Source organism: Lissotriton vulgaris, chromosome 1_1 (genome assembly GCF_964263255.1).
Source record: "Lissotriton vulgaris chromosome 1_1, aLisVul1.2, whole genome shotgun sequence".
NCBI lineage: Eukaryota > Metazoa > Chordata > Amphibia > Caudata > Salamandridae > Lissotriton > Lissotriton vulgaris.
The window spans coordinates 1,558,426,846-1,558,447,072 of NC_141685.1; the positions used below are offsets into that span (position 1 = coordinate 1,558,426,846).

At 45.3% G+C, this 20,227-nt stretch overlaps 1 protein-coding gene across 1 annotated transcript in view; it reads left to right on the top strand.

The window, feature by feature from the left end:
* Positions 1-20,227, top strand: part of LOC147750805 (sodium-coupled monocarboxylate transporter 1-like) — a 277,140-nt gene that overhangs the window by 116,906 nt on the left and 140,007 nt on the right. The window contains exon 4 of the mRNA XM_086918021.1: positions 16,465-16,532. Coding sequence (XP_086774147.1) covers positions 16,465-16,532 — 68 coding nt within the window. The remainder of the gene's footprint in view (positions 1-16,464; positions 16,533-20,227) is intronic.

Genomic DNA, 20,227 nt, shown 5'->3' on the forward strand with positions numbered 1-20,227 from the left:
ACTCTCCATGAAAATGGCTAGTAAGGGTTTGCTCAGTACGTCTGCCATAGTCTGAAACCATTCGATCGGGATCCCGTTAGGGCCCAGTGCTTTACCTGTGTGACGCGCTTTATTTGCCATTTGTATCTCTTCTACCGATAGGTCCGCCTCTAGCTCGTCCACAGCATCTTGTGGCAAAGTCGTGGTTTGCACAGTTTGAAGCGCTAACATTGCTGCTTCTGCCGTGGCTTCTACTTCCGGGGTGTATACCCCTTGGAAGTGATCGGCTAGGACCTCTATTATTTCTGAGGGGCGCGAGTGTAGTATCCCCTCCGAATCTCTCAACTGTAGTATGTTTTTGCAACCTTCCTTTTTTTTATCCAGCCAGGCCAGGAGTTTACTGACTTTGTCCCCTATATCGTACACCCTGTGCGCTGTCGCTGCTATGTTCTCAACTGTCCGTCGTCTAAGGTGGTCGTCATGTAGTTGTTGGCAGATGTTAAGCGCGTGCAGTGTATCCTCCGTTGGGTTCGCCATATGGGCCGTGTGTGCAGTTTCTAATTTTAGCTCTAAGTCCTGCAGTTTCCTTTTTGCTGGCGCTTGTGTCCCGCTATTGTTGTAATCGCCTGTCCTCTTAACACTGTTTTATAGGCCTCCCATAAGGTTGTGGGGGAGGATACAGAATCTATGTTTTCTGTGAAGTAATATCGGGTTGCCTTTTTCAATTCTTTACAGATGTGTGGTACCTTAAGATACCCTGGGTAATTTGGATAGACTCTTTTGCGGACCCTTTCAGAGCACGACAGGCTCAGTGTTAGAGGAGAAGGATCTGAAATTCCCATAGGCCTAATCTTCATGTCATGTATTGTAAGGTGGCCCCCTCCCAGCGTAAGGAAGTAGTCAATGCGAGAGAGGCTGTTATGGGTTGCAGAGTAATAGGTGTAGTGCTGGCCTTCAGGGTTAAGATGTCGCCATATGTCCAGTAGCCCCTGCGCCTCCAAGAACTCACCAAAGCGGGACGGGCCAGGAGGTTGCGTCCGGACCGGAAATCTATCCTGTATATTATGATCCACTGCATTATAATCGCCCCCCACCACAAGGTCTCCCTCCTGAAGTTCCAGCAGGAATTTCCCCAAGTCAGGAAGGGCAGCCGCATGCAGCGCCGTTGGAATGTATACCGACACTACGTTAAGCGATTTTCCTTCCCAATGTCCACATGCTGCTTCCAAGCGGCCGTGGTCATCAGATTTAGTGGTCTGCAGTATGAACCGGGATGCATTCCTCATTAAAATGCCCGTCCCCCGGGATCCTGAAGTGAAGTCTGAATGTACAATCATGCGGTAACCCCGTCTGTCCAGTGCCTTGCTGGCTGTGCCCACTAGGTGCGTTTCCTGAAGAAGGATCAGGTCATGATTTAATCGCCTGATACCCTGCAAAACCAGCCCCCTCTTTATCTTGTCTCCCAGTCCTCGCACATTCCAGGACATCAATTGTAATGGACTTACCGGCCCGAGTGAGGATTTCCATCTAGGGTATCAGTCTGTGTATCTTGTGCCATTTCTTGTCTACAAGGACGGACATGTTTGTCAAAATTATTGGTGTCATTGTTCCCGGTCTATACCCATCTGCGTAGGTGCTATTCCGTGCCTGTATTAACAGGTGCGCTTGCATTTTGGACTGGCTCCGTTGCGCTCGGCCTGCACCCACCAATACGTCAGTACTTTTGCATCTTATACAATCCTGATGAGTCAAACAATTTAAACAATTAAACACTCCCATCTCCCCTCTCCCCTGAATTCCCCCCCTCCCTGCCCCCCTGCTACACAGACTTCGAACTATCTGCCACCCCAACTTAGCAGAGTGCTTGACCCACCCCACATTGAAACACAAAGTTACTTGCTCGTTGGGGGAGAAGAACACTCCGGAGTCAGCGACCCCCCTTACCCTCCTCGGAGGTACTCAGCCCAGTGTCCATGGCAGCCTACGCGGCAGTTCCATTACTGATAAATGTTTCGTACCCATCGGTCTGCTATTCCTCCGTCACTGAGTCCCCGTGAATACTGTCTCTCGCTGGTGAGCGTCTCGCCCCCTCTGGTCCTGATTCCTGAGTGTCTGCGCGTTCTTCTGTGCGTTGATCTTTTGTGTTCCTGCCTGTGCGGCATGGCTGAGAAGCCGGTCTCCAGCCCTCAAGCCAGTCCCAGGCTACATCTGGATTGTCGAAAAACCATGTCTTATTTTCCGCTACCACCCTCAGCTTAGCTGGGAACAACATAGAGTACGGGATCTCTCTGGCCCTTAAGTCTTTTTTGATGTCCAAAAACGTCCTCCGTCGACGGGCCACTTCCACGGTATAGTCCGGGAAGAAGGCCAGGGTAGAGTTCTGGATCTTCACTGGAGGGGATACTTTTGCCGCCTGCAGGATTGCGTCCCTGTCTCGGAAGTTAAATAGTCTCGCCAAAATGGGCCTTGAAGCTGCTCCTGGCTTTGGTCGCCCTCCCGGCACCCTATGCGCCCTCTCGACCGAGAAGAAGGTCGACAGACTCGTCTTTATCAAGTCTTCTACGAAGAGATCAGTCGCTCTGGTACCTTCAGATTCTGGAACCCAAGGATTCTTATGTTGTTCCTCCTAGAGCGCCCTTCTTGGTCGTCCAGCTTCTCTTTTAGCACTTTATTTTCCGCCGTTATTTTCTCCATCGCTGTTTGCAATTCAGACACATCCTCCACCAGTGATTTTGTGACTAGTTCCAGCGATCCCACCTTTTCAGACATTTTATGGAGATCCGCTCTGATGAGAGTTATCTCGGTAGAGATGGAGCCCACCGTGGTTTGTACTTGCGCCAACGCCCGCATCACATCGTCTAGTGTCGCTTTTTTCACCCCTGCTCCGTCTGTCATTTTCGTAGCATTTAGTCTGCCGTCTGCTGGGGGAGAGGCACTCTTGTTGCATGCGTATCGTTCTATACGAGTTTGTGTCGTGCCACTTTTGGAGCCTTTACCCGCCATGGTGCCTGCCTTTTCGGTATCGCTCACCAGAACCGGTTGGTTTTCTTGAGGAATGGTGCGGATAGAAGGGGGGCAGCTGTGCGTTCTCGATCAGCCGTCACTCAGGCTCACTTGTCACCCTTCTACGTTCACTCAGGCTGTGTCTTGGCTGATGCTGGCGATACACGTCTCACACTTTAATTCCTTATGGTACCTCTGGATAGACACACACATTCAGATGGCCGGTCCTATTTATTCGGCACCCACAATTATACGGTAACTTCCTTTCCCTGATTGGCGAGATTGAGGGCAGAGACGTTCTTGTTGATGACCCCACTCGTCGCCGCCACTGCCAAAATGCGCCTCGTAGCAGTGGCGAACTGTTTTCCTGGGGTGGTGGTGTATCCCGGTGAGCTAAGGTCCCCCCCAACCTCCGGCTCTATGTACGCTGATGCGTCATCGAGTCGACCAGCCCGCATGGTCCACGCTATTGCTGAGCAGGCTTATATAGTAGTGCCCTTTCGTTGACCGGCATGATTGAGGGCAGAGGCGTTCTTGGTGATGGCCCCACTCGTCGCCGCAACTGCCAAAATTGCGCCCCGCAGCAGTGGTGAACGGCGCTGTTTTCCCGGGTGGTGGTGTATCCTGGTGAGCTAGGGTCTCCTCCAACCTCCGGCGCTATGCGCTCTGATGTGCCACCGAGTCGACCAGTCTATAGGGTCCTTGTCATTATTGAGCAGGCTAGTCGGAAGGACCCCCCGTACCGCCCGTTGGACTCCACCATCTCCAAGCTTGCGCCCGCCGTTCAAGCCGCGGATGCCACCAGACTCTGTCCGCCACTCAGTCAGGTCCACTTGAGAGGGAGGGGGGGATCTCACACAGCTGCTCCCCTATGGCGGCGCTTGAATGTCCGGCAGCGCTACGCTTTCCCCTGCAGTCGCTCCGCCGGCGGCTGTTCCAGCAGTCTCACCAGTAATGACTCGCTGCCTGCCGTCCCACCTCTCCGTCTCACCTAGGCTCGCTCGTCGGTGCACAGATATCCCAATTTCGCGGATCGACTTGATCCCCACACTTCGGTCACCGGACACTTCCGGCTCCTCCCTCCGGCCTGGTGGCACTTCCGGTCGGCTTCTTCCGCTGCTGGAGTCCCCGGTCTCTCGTCAGTTTCTGGGCTGCTGGTTCACTCGGCTGCAACTCCGCCGTCCGGTCTCAGATTTGTACCGGAGTGCCTGCCGCCAGTACTACCCGGTCCCGGGTCTCTGGTCCCTCCTCCAGAGTTTGTGATTAGCCACGGATTCGTGTACGGATTACTGGAGAGGTCGCCTCTCTCTCAGAGCTAGTCCCCTAGGCTGCCGCCATGCTCGGCTGCTAGCCACGCCCCCCAATGTTATTAATTTTTTTAATTGAAATTCAATATGACTATACTTTACTGTAGGGAGATCTCCTCCCCCGTGGCAGAAATCTCCACATACAGATGGAGAATTACTAAAGATAACTTTTCACTAATAAATTCAGTCGTGGGATTCTCCGCTCATTTATTTGATGTGGAAAATACTCTTAAATCTACACTTAGGTGTAATTCTCAACCCAGAAATGGTGATTAGCATAAAAGTGGAGGGTTACACCTATGTGTAGAAGCAGAGCTAAAAGTGAGTAGATTTATGCATGCAAACTCACCCTTGCGAGAATTGGGTCCCTTGTCTCCAATATGTTGTATACACACAAAGAGCCTAACAACCCTGCATCGACACTTCGCACCTGGACATATGGATACTATGCCAGGAAGAAGTGCTGCTGTGCTTCTACAAGAACTGCCACTCTGCCGACTGCTACTCTGAGGAGCTGCTGCCCTGTTGTGCTGACCTGCTACCTGATACCCTCTTGTCTGAGGAAGAAGAAATGGACCCGCAACTTCCACCTTGAACCCATGACCTCAGAGTGACTCAAAGGGCTAGCCTGCTGGCCTCCTGATGTGAGCCTCTGGGACACAAAAGGCTCCCCAACAGCTTGTGGACCCGTGTTCAGCAAGTTCCTGACCCACAAGCGGTGTTCCTCAGGTCTTGGACCCTTGGTGTGGCTCAGTGGGCTTTTAATTTAAGCTTTTGGGCTCCTCATGATCTTGAATGGGCCCATTCTCACCACATCCATGCCGTTCACACCGAAGTTCAGCACAAGTGCCCGCCAACCCATTTCCATGCACAGCCAGCATCGATCCCATGGAGGATGTCCATCGTGAAGCTCCAGCCCACCAGCTCGGAATGCCCAGCCTGCTCTTCGTGCCACCTAGGCCACCATCCGCAACGCTTTCCTTGCTCCCGACAATCCTCTTCCAAGCAAACAGGACTCTTGACCCAAAAACTGAGAAGGTAAAACTTCAGCAAGCTGGACTAATCTAGGAATGCATCTGACCCAAGCTCCATTGTGGTTGTCCTGAAGGTTTGACTTTGAACTGGTCCTGCACAACCAGATATCCTTGGTTGGCACTTTAAGCTTTTAGGCGCTATTCATAGTTCATTCTTTATAAATTCATATGTCTGGTTCTTCTAATTGGATATTTGGGCTTGTTTTTTAATTAAACTTTGCTCTATCTTTCTAACCTTGTCTGGGATCTTTTTGAGTGGTCTTTCCCTGGTTTACTGTTTGAAGTGTTGCACAAGTACTTTACACAGCCTAATTGCTCTGTGCCAAGCCATCAAGGAGTTGAACTCAGGCAAATTTGGGGTTTGTTTGTGCCTTACACTGAATAGGATTGTGTTAGCTGCTTGACCAGGGCTCACAGCCCAGTCAATAAGTAATCCAATTTCAGATACAGATCATCACTTAGGTGTCACCCTCCATAATTGAATGTGTCGTCTACCCCCATTTCTTCTCTTCTTATGGCTTATTTGCTGATTCTTCATCTTGTGCTCTGTAGTAAATTAGGGTTACTCAAAGTTTACTATAACCATTACAAATAAATAAAGCATCAATCTTTGATTTGTCCTGTACATTTGAACTCTCAGAAATGTTAATGGCAAGAAATGTCAGGGGTGTGGAATTTATTAAAATATCTACTGGCCCATGGGGCAGGTTGCTTCATAAATCTAGTTGTCTTCTAACAAAATCCACTAGTCCCTTTGGTGCCATGTGGTTCGGCGACAAATTATGGCAGCAATCTCATTATATAAGAGCTCTTATATAGCCTCTCTGATTATGCTACCATAGTAGTTTTTGAATACTAGCAATCCCTTTAGGTTGCCACGTTTCTGCAGATCTACATACTGGGACTGAAGGTAGTGTGAAGCAATAGTTTCATGGTTGGAATGCCCTTTACGTCTGTGCAAACCTACTAACTTGCATGTTTTAAGGATTTTCAATAATTCTTCTCTAATCTTTTCCCATACTGAGAAATGTTGGAAATTTACTCCTGACAATGGCAGACGGAAACCTTCATCCAGAGTTGGGAAAAAAGTGGTTGATGGGAAAATGACCTTGCAAACACTCAGGTTTTCGCATGAGCAAATCTACACATGCATATTTGCTCATGATAAACTGCAGTTCACAAATATTTTCTAGGAGTACATTTCTAGCCCTACTTCTGTAAATTCTTGTAAATTCACGAAAGCCATAATGCTGCACTTAAGGACATATACCAAGGGTGCACTTTTGAGACTTTCTTTAGTAATCGGGCCCCTAATTTAGTCTGGCGTTCACCACAACCTTTTGTGTTTATTAAAATTCTCTCTCTCTGTATCGGCTGGCTTCACTGTGAGTGACGGTATTAAGCTCTTTCACAAGGAGTATATTGGCACACAAAGTAGTTTTGTTCAGGGGCAGTAACTAATGTGGCAGTGTGTGCTTTTTTTAGACCAATTTTTTTTTGCTTTTGCCAATGTTTGTTATAATGGTGAGGGCCCGGCAGCTCTCACATCAAGAAGGCTTTACAAAAACCACGCCAAAACAAGTCTTGTACTGGCAAATCTAAAAACCTGACCACTAATTTTAGACCTACTGGCTTTGCCAATGCTTGCTGATTTTTATGTTTCTCATAATCTTATTGAAACTGGTTACACTGATTTTCCAATATGAATATTTGTGCGAAATACTAGCATGCATCAACACATTTTACTAAATGATGCTGCAAAGAAATGGTACCTGAATTTTCACAGTAGTTTAGCAAAATGTTTTTTTATCCTACTTTTATTTTTTTAGGAACATTTTATATTGAAAGCAAAGAGTCATTTATCTTGCTTTCAAGCTTCTACAAATATTTGCATCTAATCAGAGAGCATTCTGGGAGCATTATGCATAGCCTCATATTGCTAAACTTTGAAACCGTGAGTGCTCATTTTTATACTGAAACCACTGTCAGTAGTGCAGTCAGAACTTATATTTACTGAGAGCGCTCACCCTAATAATAAAGGCTTTCAATTAATGAACCATAAATACAAGTTTGAACTACATTAAGATAGGCACACAAATAACAACCTAACTTCAGGCAGTGCCCTTCCCTGGCCCTTAATGTGCTACTGCAAACTGGCAGCCAAAGGGTTTGTGCTGCAGGGGGTTGGGCCTACTTGGGCAAACTACACATTACAACTTGTTGCCCTTGACCCCAAACAATATGTCCTGGACATTGGGCTATAGGAATTCCACATCCCTGAATGTGTGTGGAAAATATGACTGCAATCCCAAAATCTCCTAGATAATATTCATATTCAACTAATTGAAATTTCAACTTAAAATCTTTTGCTATCATGCCAAGCCAGTAGAAGAGCCCAGAAAGATAATATTTTGCACAGTATACACTACCTGTATCATGGGCTTCCCATGAAGTAGAATAGGAAATCAATATTAAAAGAAAGGACTAAGGGCCTGATGGACCACCAAACCCGTGGTGGAGATGGGGTGGTGGTAGGGGACCTCCCACCAGGGGTCCGACTAATGCATTACAACTACAGCGATCATACAGTTTTGAGACCGCCGCAAAGCCTGGCAGTGGTGCAGTGGTCTTAGGCCTCAATGTGCTTGGCAGGGCAAACTCGGTATGCCTAAAGGAGCAGCTGTAGCCCCACCAAACACATTACGAATTTCCTCATTATCAAGCGGTCTCATGGCGGTGTTCACGCCATGGAACTGCTGGCGGTGAGAAAACTAAGGGGGCTCCAGAGGGCCCCTTGTTGCCTCTGGCCATGAGGATGCATGCAGGGGGGCACATGGTGGGCCCCCCTGTCTGCATACATGCCCAGTCCCTGCACGGCATGGATTTAATAGTCCATGCCGTGCAGGAACTTGCTTTGATGTTCCCATTGCGGTGCCTCTTTTAAAGTAACTCCAGTTGGAACACCAAAAGACTGCCTGCTAGACAACAAGAATACAGTGAGTGGCCGGCGGTTGAGTTTTGCGGTGCAGGAGCGGAGAAGTGGCGTACCGCCCCACTGCCAAACTTGTGATCATGCCCCTGATAGCATTTTCCCTCCTTTAAAGGAGTTTAACCTGCTTAACCCGGATGAAGTGTCAACTGCCCTGACCCAGATCAAATTTGGCTCTCTGGTAGACCCGATTCCACAGCGTCTTTTTTTCAATTGTCGCCCCTTTGCTTTTAGAAACCTCACTGATATATTTAATACGTCACTTTTGCAACCAGAAGTCCCAGTTATATGGAAAGCTGCGAGGGTCAGGCCTATCCTAAAACAATCTACAGCCGATCCTAAAATCCCTAGCAACTACCGTCCTATTTCTTTGCTTCTTTATTTTGGAAAGGTCCTCGAGTCTTTGATCAATGAGCAACTTACTGCCCATTTGGAGAGCCACGGACTACTGGACCCATCACACTTCGTTTCAGGGTTGCCCACAGCACTGAAACAGCGCTGGTGGAAGTTATTGACAACATCAGACTAGCCCGGGACAACGGACAATCGGCCATGTTCATCCTGTTGGATTTCTCTGCTGCTTTTCACACCATCTCCCACAGCATTTTAGAACAACGGCTCTGGGAGATGGGTGTCATTGGTAAGGCCATGGACTGCCTTAAAAGCTATTTAACCAATCGAACCATCACAGTACAAATTGACAACATAGTTTCTAGTAGCCGGCCAGTAAAGATGGGTGTCCCTCAGGGTTCTATTTTGAACCCTATGCTCTTCAATCTTTATGTGACACCTCTGACAAGGGTGATCAGATCCTATGGCTTTGATGTGGTGTCATATGCTGATGACACCCAGCTAGTGATCACCCTAGGACCTGATCCCCTTGACACACAGACGCATTTTAAAATCTGCATGATACACGTCAATAGCTGGATGAGTGCGAACCATCTCCAGCTAAATGGCAGCAAGACTGAGGTCATAATCTTGGGTGGGGCACACGAAGTTTGGTCTAACAACTGGTGGCCCCAAAAACTGGGTCCCTGTCCTTCCTCCAAAATCAGTGGTGCGCAACCTTGGAGTCATGATTTACAACCAGCTATGAATGAAAAATCAGGTAAACCAGGTAACTGGTGCCTGTTATGGAACCATGCGCAGTTTTAAAAAAAAATCTTTCAATGGATCCCAATCGAATTGAGGAAGCCACTTGTTCAGGGACTGATCATCAGCTGCATTGACTACGGAAACGCCCTGTTGGCCTCGATCAACGAATAACTCTATTCCAGGCTCCAGGTCCTGCAGAATACAGCCGCCAGACTGGTACAGAACCTTTCTTCTAGATCCCCATTAGTTCCTAGTCTGAAGCATCTTCATTGGCTTCCTATAAGGAAGCGTACTCGCAACAAGGTTCTATGTCTAGTGCACAAGAGCATGCACGGAAATGGGCCTAGCTATTTTGCAAAAAAACGTTGTTGGTACCACCCGACCAGGACGTTAAGGTCAAGCACCAAATTTATTCTCACTCCATGCAGAGTTCGTACCGACAGACATGGCAGGAGATCTTTCTCATATTTGGCTTAAGTGGAGTCTACTCAAGCGCCATGAGACCCCTGGGTGATATGTGCGCTTAATAAATATCATTGACTTGACATGACTTGACTAAGTAAGTGAATCAAGATATTATTTAAATACATTTATACATGCAAACTCACCTTTGAGAATTAGGTCCCTTGTCTCCAATCTGTTGGATCCACACCTGCTTCGGGATACTTTATGGTGTCCCCAGGTTTTTGCATAAACAACGAAATCCCAAGGAAAATGATTTCACACACACTGACGCACAAGGCTGAGCTCCAAGCAACATCGAACTAGGGGCCATATTATCAAGAAAGGGCGATACATTATCGCCTCTTTTATCGGCAGGAAACTGCTGCTAAAGCGGAGATAATGGGCTTGATAATATGCCCTTGTGAATTCCCATAGAAGCCCAGGTTCTGGTGTTAACAATGTAGCATATTAGCAAAGAAAATAAAATAAAATAAAAAGGTGAAATACAAATTATTTTATGATCCTCTAGCTGCTTACCTTTGGAGACAAGTACTGTCCATCAAATTATATCTTGGGAGTGCCTGTATTTTATTCCTCTTTGTGTTTCTCTTTCATACAGACATCTGATTCTATTACTTCCTGCTCCTTGACCATGGCATCTCCTATTATTTACTTCTCCCTATGCACTCTTCTCTGCTACAGGACTATTTCTGCAGTATTCACCTGTGCATTTTCAGTTTCAGCTCCTCCACAGTTACATACAAGGATATAGACTCTACATATATATGGCCTTGATATAAGGAAACATAGGGGTCACTTTCGTGACTTGTGGCAAGCAGAGAGTTAGGCCATGAGCCTTAAAGGGCTTACACACATCAAGGAAAATAATCTTTCACCTGTAAATAATAATGTAGGGTGCACCCAAAAGCCAAATTCTATAATAGATAGAATACATTGCTTTGGAGTCCAAATTACATTTTTTTTAATGTCATATAAAGAATTTCCTATATACTGTTAGAAAGTGAGTCATTAGTTGTGTGGCCTGCACAAGTAATGGGTCTACATTTGTCCTCCTTTGCGAACGAAAGATCCCATTGTAGTACCTGACTCTCTCAAGGTAGCGAAGCGGAGCAGTCCAAGACCTCCTCAAGGGAGGTGGTTTGGGCTAGTAATCGCTATTCACAGGTACACAATAATAACACTCAATAAACGATTGTCAAATCTGTGCTTTTCTTTTGAAAAAAGAAGAAGTACATTTATTACATGCACACTTCTCAATACAATGCAGCATTTACAAATATACATAAGTTGATGGAAATACTTCTTGGTGACATTGCGTAATTACTCTTGCTCCTTCCAAAGGTAGATTGAGATCACCAAATCACATGTTAAAAACTTCACTTGTATTAAAATACAATAATGGAATATCACTTTGAATGAATGCACTTAATATTGGCAATAAAGCATGTATACCTTGAACATGAGTGGTTGTCAGCATCATTACATCATTAAAACTTGCTCAAGATCTATGCATCTCTGAGTGATTTGTGAACCCAGCATAACCTTTTGTATGGAAAATGAAAGTTAACATTATTAATTACACCACTTCCCCCTGGGTGTTTGCACAACATGAAAACTTATGTTGGCTGCCTTCAAACCACAGATACTGCAGTCATAAACGTTGCCCCTAGAGGGTGCAGCACTCCCAGCTATAGAGCTTATGCTGCATCCTGGGGAGAGCTATAAAATCCTTGGAAATCCATGAGAGGTTATCCTTTACGAGTACTACCCAATTTAGGGTGGAGACCCAGGTCTTCCTTTAGGGGGGAGGCTGTGCTGCCTTGAAGCTCCCCCTGCACTTTAGCCATCATTTGGTGGTGACCCCATCCTCCTGGAGCCAAAGTTGCTTCCCTGCTGGAACCTCCTGGCCCCACTAAAAAAAAAGGTTATTTGCAGGGGGAAGAGCTCTCTCTTGGTTGTGCTTTTCTTCTGGACACTGGGACTGGAGGTTGACACCATAGACAACTGGAAGGAACAACCCCCTGAGTGCCATCTGTCCTAAGGACTCACAATAAATGGGGCCCCCATTAGTTACGTAGAAAGTTAGAAAGAGGCCCAAGTTTGCAAATTGGGGCAGTTGAACTTGTAAAAACATGCTGTACAATTGTTTTCCAAGATATGGAAATTTGCATAGATTTGAGCTTGCTGTAGGAAATTATTATTTTAACAGTAAACACTAGCCCAGGAGACCATAAAACAGTCCCATAAATAGATGGCCCTTAAACCGTCAGACCAGACCATCTTGTCAGGCACTGTCTGATTGGCCTTTAGGGTGGTCTAACCCTATGATTGAGGTATGTTGTGTAACATTTCAGTGCCATACTGCTTGGCACGCACCAAATGCATGTTTTGTACTGCAGCAGATTTGTCCACAATGTATCATTCACAAAATGCATTTTATGTTACCCCCTCTGTGTTTTTAACCCCTTCACTGTGGGGAGTTTCCCCCCCGTTGTGTGGGGGGAGAGGGGCCGCGTGCGGCGTGGCTGTGCTTGTGACAAGCTCAGCTCGTCATGAGGCACAGCAGAGTTGCACTCATGACGAGCTGAGCTCGTCACGGCCACACCCGTTTTGGAACGTTCAGCACAGCGGGGAAATTATCCCCGCGTGCGAACGTTCCAATGGCCGGTGCACTGTGCCTCATGACGAGCTGAGCTCGTCACAAGCACTCAAGGGGTTAAAACAATGTTTATAGGACGGTTTGAGAAAACATTGGAGGAGCAACAAGATCATGGAAGACCACGCAGCCTTCAAAACCACCTTCACTGCACACCACCACCTCATCCGAATAAAAAAGACAGCAGCCATCAAGGATTGCATTAACGCCAACGCACACAACAGCAAAGAACTCTTTACCTTGGTTAACAAATTCACCAACAACTCGCCACCTTCTTCCACAGGAACATCAAGAAGTTCTATGACAGCTTTGCAACCCAAGACACACCCAACCCACTGCTACCATCACACCCAATGGCTTAAGACCCCAGCAGACCTTACCCACTAGACCACCTTCCCCTCTGACAACACCCTAAGAATTATAAAGAGCATCCACTCTGGAGCCCCTTTGGATCCATGCCCTCACCATATTTTCAACAGAGCCAGCACCTCCATTGCACCCAAACTCTGCCGAACCATCAACTGCTCCATCCATTCCACCACCATCCCGGTAGACTGGAAACATGCAGAGATCATCCCCCTGCTGAAGAAACCCTCTGCCGACCCAATGGACCTCAAGAACTACAGACTCATCTCTCTGCTCCCCTTCCCATGCAAAGTCTTGGAGAAAGCCTTCAACGCCCAACTCTCCGAGTTCATTGAACAAACCACATTCTGGACTTCTCTCAATCAGGCTTCAGAAGCAACCACAGCACCAAACCTGCTCTCCTTGCTGTGACAGATGACATTCGCACCCTCATCGACTGTGTCAAAACCTCTGCCCTCATCCTACTGGACCTCTCAGCCACCTTCAACACCGTCTCCCACAATGCCCTCTGAAGCCAGACTCCACAACACTGTCGTCCACGACAAAGCCCTAGCATGGATCTGCTCCTTCCTCACCGGTCAAACACAGAGTCAGACTTCCACTGTTTAACTCGGAACCCACAGAAATAGATGCAGAGTGCCTCTGGGATTCTCCCTAGGCCTCAACTTCTTCAACATCTACATGGCCTTGCTGGCAGCCATCATCGGAAGCCATGGAGTAAACATCATCTCCTACGCCGATGATACCCAACTGAGCCACTCCCTCACAGACTAAACCACAGCCTTTAAGAGCAACTTCCAGAATGGGATGAAAGCAGTTGGCAACTGGATGAAGGACCGTTGCCTCAAGATTAACTCTGACAAGACTAAAGTCCACACATAAAACCTCATCATCAGCCTGGACTCCTCGCTCAATGAAAAGACAAATTAACACAGTTTTGTCCTCCTGCCTCCACCCGCTCCGCCTGCTTCGTAAGATCTTCAAGTGGATCCCCACAGAGTCCAGGAAAACGGTCACCCATGTGCTCGTCACCAACAGACTCGACTATGGCAATTCACTCTATGACGGCACCACCCAAAAGCTTGAAAAGAAACTGCAGAACATCCAGAAAGCCTCCGCCAGACTCATCCAGAACATCCCATACCACAGCCACACCACTGGCCACCTAAGAGACCTTCACTGGCTACCTATCAACAAAAGAATTACCTTCAAACTCCTCATACATGCCTACAATGCTCTCCACAACGCCAGACCTGCATACCTCTACCACCGCCTCTCCTTCTTCACTCCCACCAGACATCTTCACTCTGCCCAACAAGCCCTGAACACCATGAATCCGCAAGACCACAGCTGGAGGAAGATCCTCCTCCTACCTCACTGCAAAAACCTGGAACTTCTTGCTTCTGCTCCACAGGCAATCGCCATCACTTCCGCAATTCAGGAAGGGCCTCAAGACCTGGCTCTTCCACCGAACCGGAATTTCACCCCCTCCCACCTCACACAACGCCTTGAGACCCTCACTGGTAAGTAGTCACGCTTTATAAGAATCCTGATTGACTTGAAGCTGGATTGGATCAAAAAGTGATGGTTGTGATTTTTTTTCATAATTATCGATTTCACATTTCTATAAATATTTGCCTTCAACCATGAAGGCAAAGGAAGCTTACCCCATTTCCAAGTGATATTCTTTCCCCACAGAGAATTCAGTGGAGGAGGGTGAGGTGATACACAAAACTTGATTAGAGCCTGTACTCTCTAATAATTGATTATGATTTGTCTTAATCAACTTCATTAAATTATTGTTTGCAAAAATAAACTAATTTAAATCAAAATGCCTGCCACACTTTCAGGTTCAGTGAGGTAATTCTAAAAAACAGAAAATGTTTTTTTAACACTTTATGAAAAGATGCTTTTCTGTTAAAGTGAGGGATGGCTGACATTATGGTTTAATAAGTCACAAGTGAGCACATCTATGTTTTAATCTATGCAGTATTTTGAAAACTGCCCCTTTCTTTAATTTGCAATTTACAAAGGGTAACCCAATTTAATCACATACTCCAAATCACATTATGTCCCTCTCTCCTGGATCTCAAAAACCCAGGAACACGGATAGAAATGTGAAAGTGATATTAGCAAAGCAAAGAAATGTTTTTAGATAATCAGTTCAAAAGATATAGGTGACTACTCTTAAAACTGTATGTCTATGATGCATGCTTCTAATGGAATGGATTTCCACTTGATAACTTGTCAACACCAATTTAGGAACATATCATGCCATGCAGCCAGAATATGAGTCGGGAGAGTTGTATCTCAGGGTATTACCTTGTTCGCCCATTCACACGCAGCCTGGTGTTCCTGTATCTGGATTTGCATGGTGCATGAACAGAGAAAGAACCATTACAATGCAATCATTACAATGCACTACCTTTACAATGCAGCTGTTACAACACAACTGCCTTTACATAGCATGCCATTACAACGCATGCCATTTCAACGCATGTCACTACAACACATGCCATTACAACACATACCATTACAACGCATGCCATTACAACGCATGCTATTACAACGCATTATAAGGTAAGTAATGGAGATTTTTTTAGTTTTAGGGTGGGTATGGGTTTTGGGGTATATGAGAATAGTAAATTTTGCCCCTACACTATCCAACACTTTCCCTACTGCATCCTTCACTGCAGTAGGAATATTAATTTTTATCCCTACACTATCCAACACTTACCCCACTGTTATTCTAAAAGTATTATGCGTTGTAATGGTATGCGTTCTAATGGTATGTGTTGTAACAGTAGTTTTTAAAAATGAATTGTAATGGCATGTGTTGTAAAATCATGCGATGTATTGGTAGTTGCGATGTAAAAACAGCATTGTAAAGGCATGCGTTGTAATTGTTTGCGTTGTAACGTCATATATTCACATGAACAACATGCCCAATTTAACTTACAAATAATCTGACAGTGCTGATCAAGCAGGATTTGCTTGCACAAGTACAGCCCAGCTCCACCAACCCTCTCCTATTGCACAGTTAGAGCATCAACGGCCGCTGATGCCTGGCAGCAGTCTTACCTGCCTTGAATGATCTAACTGCCCTCCAAGTAGTAGCATTCCCCCGCTGTCGTTTAGTCACTATTAAAAGCAGAGGGTAAACAGGAACGCGGAACGCTTAGTAGGTATGCCATGGAAGTAGAGAAGAGCCATTATTTCACCTAAAATATGGATCTGTAAGCACATTTTTACTAGGTATAATTGGGCCCATGTGTTATTCCTCATTTGCAAACAAATAACTCATTATTGAACGGTTCAGGGAAGGAATTATCAGCAATACATTGTAATTTCACCCTCTGCAACACCTAACTCTTAATCAGGGCCTTAGTGTACAAGATTTATTTTGTCAAATGATAATTTGAGAACTATGTATTAATGAATGAAAATGTGTTCCTCTTGCCAAGAAATTACTTATTTCTATGTCTCAAACAAAACATTCAAAATGTAGCGTTTATACATGTTTTCCATTAATAAAAAAAACGTTCATATTTTCTTTTTTTTTTACAGTTACTGGACTTAATCTTTGGGGCGCGGTGGTCATAACTGGAGCAGTTTGCACTTTCTATTGCACAGTGGTAGGTCATCAAATAAATGAAAGCTCATTTGATATCTTACAATAGGCTTTTTCCTGTAGCAAACACCATAGTTAAACTGTAGGGGAGAGATGCTCCCACAAAAACAAAATAATTCCTTTGAGGTAAACAGGTTTCTGTAAGGAATCCCTTGCTTACCCTTGGTATGTTGTCAGTAGCAGCATGAACATTTTGGGAAAAATGCATGTGGCACAGGTGCAACAACAGCAAAACAACATTATATTTAAGAAAGAAGTTTAAAGTCCCTCACTAATTTAATACATTCAATATGATCTAAATGACAACCATCGGAAAATAAGAGGTGAGGATCAGAATTAAAAAATCAAACTTTTCCATAGAAATTAAAAGGAACTCAGAATTCAACAAAAGCCAGTGGGGTGCAGTTGCCCTGACCTAGGTACCTTATGAAATGGACTGGAGATTTAGCAGTGTTGAAACCGGGTTGTTGGTTTCCCTTCTTCAAGAAGTATAGAGGATCAGTAGCTAGACATCTATTGCCTCTGAACTACAATTAAGGTGGCAAGTGTTTACAATTCCTTCTGATCAAGAGTTTTACCTTTAGAATTAGACCAACACCTGCAGATCATACACAGGACACAGTGAGAAACTGTGGCTGGGCAAGGCTTCTCAAGATTAGATTACTCTTTTTTGAATTTCTATTTTTTCCTCAAGTTCTGCAGCAAAAAGCTTTGGGTGGGCAAAGGGGGAATGTTACAGATGGGATTAGTAGTTGGCTGGTGTATCCACCCAGGTCATGCAGGAACCACCAGTCTAGTCAGGCTAAGCTATACACTAAAAGGTATCATGTGCTCACCCTCTGGTAGCTTGGCACAGAGCAGTCAGGCTTATCTGAAGAGGCAACGTGTAAAGAATTTGTGCAACACGCACACACACACACACAGTAACACAATGAATACACCACAGAAATACTCCACACAGGTTTAGACAAACAGAGGATATTCATCTGAGTAAAACAAGACCAAAAGAGTATGAATCAAATCAGTAGAAGTTTGGATATACATTTTTACAGATTGAATGGAATAGCAGTGCTTAGAAGTCACTAGCAGTCAAAAGATTACTTCAGGTCGCGAGGGGCCAGTGCAAATCCAAAGTTCAGTCCGACCGCGATGCGGGGTCGGCCAGCTACAGGGCCCATGCAGGTGCCACTGAGAAAGTACATCGGCTGGAGTAAAGCATTGAGTCTGAGTGCTTGATGCGTTGATCTTTTCCATGCAGTCAGAATGCTGTGTCATTGTTGAGCTTCGCTGAGGTGAAAGCAATGTGTTGTTGTTGCTGAAATTAAGGCAATGCGTCGTCGTCGAGCCACACAGAACGTCATCAGCGGGACACGCAGGCTGCGGAACCACTGTCATCGAACAACCTCTGCATCAGTGTCAAAGGGCAATGCATTGGTTCCGACAGGGGCAGTGGTAACAATGCATCAGTTTTGTAGCAAAACAGCTGCAGAACCCACTTCTGAGGCAGAGAACTTGAAGAGGGCACTTCAGGCAAAAGTAGGATTCACAGATATCAGATTACATCATCCCCAGCAGAATTGCAGGAAGACATTTGTGTCACTGAGACTTCAGAAAACAGGAGAAAAGCCAGCAAGCCCTTGGAGCTCACTTGGAGGGAAGGCAGAGTCTAGCTCTCCTTCCAGCAGAATCAGGGAGCAGCAGGCAGTAAGGCAACCAGCAAAAAAGCAGTCCTTCCAGAAAGAAGTCCAGTTGATTCCCATAGGCAGTGCAGCAGTCCTTCTGACAGCCTTTCAGCTCAAGATAATGAAGTGTCTGCTTTTAGGTAGTCAGAGACCCAGTACTTACATCCAAAATTGCCTTTGATGTAGAGGGTGACTTCAAAGCAGCTCACTGAAGTGCACAAGGATCCCTTTCAATTCAGTCCTGTCTGCCAGGCTATCTGTGGGGGGTAAATCAGTGTTTTATGTGTGGACAGGACCCTACCTGTTGAAGTGCAAGTATCCCATTCCTCCCTGCCCAGGAAGACCCATCAGATTGCAGATGAGTGTTCTGAATGCAGAAGAGCCTCACCTTTCTGCAGCACATATAGAAAGAGAAGAGTGCCTCAGGGGATTGCTTTTGTGCAGAAGGTGCCCCTTTCCGCACAAACATTATCCTGCATGCAATGCAGGCACCATTGCACCATGGTGCAAGGGTGCTTGTGTTGGTGCTAGGCAGCCCATTGTGCACCAGTGCAGGGAAAAGGCAGGAATGCGCCGAATTCTGATAAATATGTCACATTACTGACCTTTCCTTGAAACGCAGCACAACAAGGTCACTTGGATTGCTGTGTTACATCTAGATAAATACAGCCCTTGTGTTTTCAAGCATAACACTTTCTGTCCTTTGATAAAATGAAGGGGGCACCAACACCCTTCCCAGTTCTGAGGCAAGGTCATGAAGACTGCAACAATTTGGTCCATGGTGGCGTAATATTCCCTTCAGATGTATAGACAAGGGCTCTAAATGTGTTTTGTTAATGCTCTCTCATCTTGAATCTCGGGAAAGATGAAAAAATAATGAAACAGAAGGAAATGGGTTGAACTACATATTTTTTCTGATTACGTTTCAGTTTAGCACTTTCCGCAGGGATAGATTAAAAACAAATTTTAGACCGTATATTAAAACATAGGAAGGCTTAGTTACGGATACATGCTCAGTACTGTACACACTGACTTACGCTCATTAATGACATGTTGAATCAATGTTGCTTACAGATTCATGAGTTTGAATTTCATTAGTGATTAAGGCTATTGATTCCCTGTATTCAAATAAATCATTAGAGAGCAGCTGATCAACATAGACAAAATATACATCAATCCCTAATCTGACGCTAAATAATCTCTAAAATTCCCCCCAATATGATAAATTTCACCATAGACCCTCTAATCTTCACTATCCGACGTTCCAATTCATACGCCTCCATTATCCCTTTCCACCACTCCTCATATTTAGGCAGAAAAGCAGACTTCCAGTCGCTCAAAATATTTCATCTAGCAATGGAGAGGATATAAAAGACCATATAGTACTTCCTGTGCCCGTTTTTGGAATAATAATCTCTCCAAGAGGTTGTACAAGAAGTATTTGCTGCTGGCCAGAAGACCAGAATGCTATAAGTTTTGAACAGGCATTATAGAAATCAAACAGTGTACAGTAAATCGGACCCCTCAGTCAGGTGGGAGTAATAACCTTGCAGATTCACCCAAGAATACAAGTAAATTCTTGTTCTGTGACCTCCCCTCCTAAGCTATTGGTCCATTTATCAGCCCATATTCCCAGATCATTTGCCAGAGATTGATAAGGTAGCTATATTTTTCTGAGATACTAGATGGATGTTTGTCAAAAATCAGTTGTGCAATATCAGGCTGGACCAATGGGATTATGATGTTAGTGTCTCTACTCAATAGGAAGATCCGGATCTGTAAGCATTAAAAAATCACTACACATTATGGAAAATTCTGCCTGAAAATCTGAAAATGTTTTTAACCCGAACTCATTCATCAAATTGTCTAATTGCTTGCTACCTGAGTTTGCTAAAGTGCCATAGTAAGAGGACCAAATCAATCGGATAGGTCTGGATTGATGAGCAGCGGTGTACAGGCATGAAAGAATTGAATTTTACAAAACCTCCTCATATTATTCCAAATCTTTTAAAAAGCT